Source organism: Olea europaea, unplaced genomic scaffold (genome assembly GCF_002742605.1).
Source record: "Olea europaea var. sylvestris unplaced genomic scaffold, O_europaea_v1 scaffold112, whole genome shotgun sequence".
Taxonomy (NCBI): domain Eukaryota; kingdom Viridiplantae; phylum Streptophyta; class Magnoliopsida; order Lamiales; family Oleaceae; genus Olea; species Olea europaea.
This window is the reverse complement of record NW_019228573.1, coordinates 511557-513446: the sequence shown is the minus strand read 5'-3', so window position 1 is coordinate 513446 and position 1890 is coordinate 511557. Positions and strand designations below refer to the sequence as shown.

Below are 1890 nucleotides of genomic sequence, written 5' to 3'. Positions count from 1 at the left end.
TTCCCCCCCCCCCCCCCCAACTTCTCAATTTAAAACTTCTCTTCTTGGAACTATTTTGCGTAAAAGTTGGTGTCAATTCGGTGACAAAGGGAAAAAAGTTCCATGCATTTTTTCTTGTATGATTGAAGTGCTGCTTCCATTGACAATGGCCTGAGACTTTGAGCACTAGAGCAATATCTTGAAGATACATCAAGTTTAATTATGTTTATTAACTCAGCTTCTTGCTCATTTCATTCTACCTACGATTTGCTAGATTACACATGGCTTAGAAATTCCAAGGATTGCATTAGGTCAAACCTGGTGCCCAATCCATGAAATCCACACGATGTTGGACATTGCGATGCAAACCCAATATCTCAAACCTAGAAAGCAGCCACCAAAAAAAGAAAATGAAGAGTTGGCAACACGAAACTGGCCTAAATAACAAAGTACCACAAGTTGGATCATTTCACGAACAACTGGTATGCAGTTCCATTTACAATAACTTTCACACCAAAGAATTTGAAATTGAAGCGTGCTCACTGATATTGATCAGACACGCGAGTGAAGAGTTACTAAGACATAAAGAAAAACAAAATATATAAAAAGAATCTAACCCAGAGGCAAGCTCCATGAGATTGAGGTGGCGATTGAAAATTTCGTCCTTCAAGTCCTTCAATGCTTTATGCCTGCGATAACGCTCAACATAAAGCACGTGATAGTGCAAAACCACCCTCCAAAAAATCTTTACACAAATGAATGTTATTCCACTACTTCAAGAGAAAAAGAACCGAAAGTAATCAGCTCTACTAATCCGCTTAATTACCTTTCCCGTAGGAACTGAGCGAAAGCTTTATGAGTAATGCCGTGTTTGGCTAGGAATCCAACTGGGTCGACCCCTTTTTTTTCGGCACCGGCCTGTCGAGTTTTCCGGTTTTGTTGAGGGTTCGATTGTGAATGGTCAGTGGCTGAGCATTTGCATCTGTTTCTCTGCTTCTTTTTACTGGCTGGAAGGGAGACGTGCCCATGGTGGTGATGTGTTCTGTAACTTTGAGGAAAGGGAAAATTGTTAGCAGAGCTGCTTGTGGGAAGTGACGGAATTCGAGCCGAGTGTGCGAGGGAAACCATTGAAGCTGCAAAGTGGTGGTCTCGCAGTAGAAACTGGAAAGTTTGATTCTGGATAAGAAACTGATATTGCAGGGCTTAACCAAAGGTTAAAACCCCAAAACTTAAAATACTAAATAATTAAAAATAATTAAAAATGAAAAAAATAAAAATTAGTAGTAATAATCAAAAACAGTATTCTGAACAGATAGTCGATTCATTATTAAAAGGTTGAACCCCAACCTTAAAGGTCTCCCACCGCCCTACCTCTGGAGCATCGTAAGAGAGGTTAATCGCGGGATGTACCCCAACAGGTTAGGGAACAAGAGCTATCTGTACACTGGTGCCCACAAAGAGTTCCAATCCATATTTCAGGAATCGAACCTTCACACTGCAGCTGCCAACAAGACTGAGTATACATCATCCTTGTCCTTTGCACCCTGGGATATGCCCCGAGCGCGATCATCAATTCATTATTACATTGGTTACTTAAGTTATTCAAGGCGATGTGCTGCATTTTGGGCTAGGAGACGGGCGAGTGTCTCAATTATCAATGTTTGAGTTTGCTCTCATTACAGATTTGAAATGTATGGAAGCCTGTATTGCGACGAATAGAATGATGCTAAATGCATATTTTCAAGGTAAAGGGCTCACTACACCCTCACAACTAGAGGATGCGTTCAGGAAATGTGACCTAGGATTATATATATTCTAGGGAGTATACTGAGCACTCGACATAAAAAGACATCAATCGATTCTTTTCGTTGGAGGTTTTTAATGAGATCAATGCTCAAAAATTAACCATGA

At 40.5% G+C, this 1890-nt stretch overlaps 1 protein-coding gene across 3 annotated transcripts in view; it reads right to left on the bottom strand.

Annotated features, from left to right (window-relative positions):
- Positions 1 to 1171, bottom strand: part of LOC111373385 (1,4-alpha-glucan-branching enzyme 3, chloroplastic/amyloplastic) — a 12269-nt gene extending 11098 nt beyond the window's left edge. For all 3 annotated transcript variants that reach the window (XM_022995907.1, XM_022995908.1, XM_022995909.1), the window contains exons 1-3: positions 806 to 1171; positions 597 to 668; positions 298 to 362 (exon numbers count right to left, since the gene is read on the bottom strand). In XM_022995907.1, the coding sequence (XP_022851675.1) occupies positions 298 to 362; positions 597 to 668; positions 806 to 1107 (439 nt within the window). In that variant the 5' untranslated portion in view covers positions 1108 to 1171. The remainder of the gene's footprint in view (positions 1 to 297; positions 363 to 596; positions 669 to 805) is intronic.
- Between the last annotated feature and the right edge of the window lie 719 nt (positions 1172 to 1890).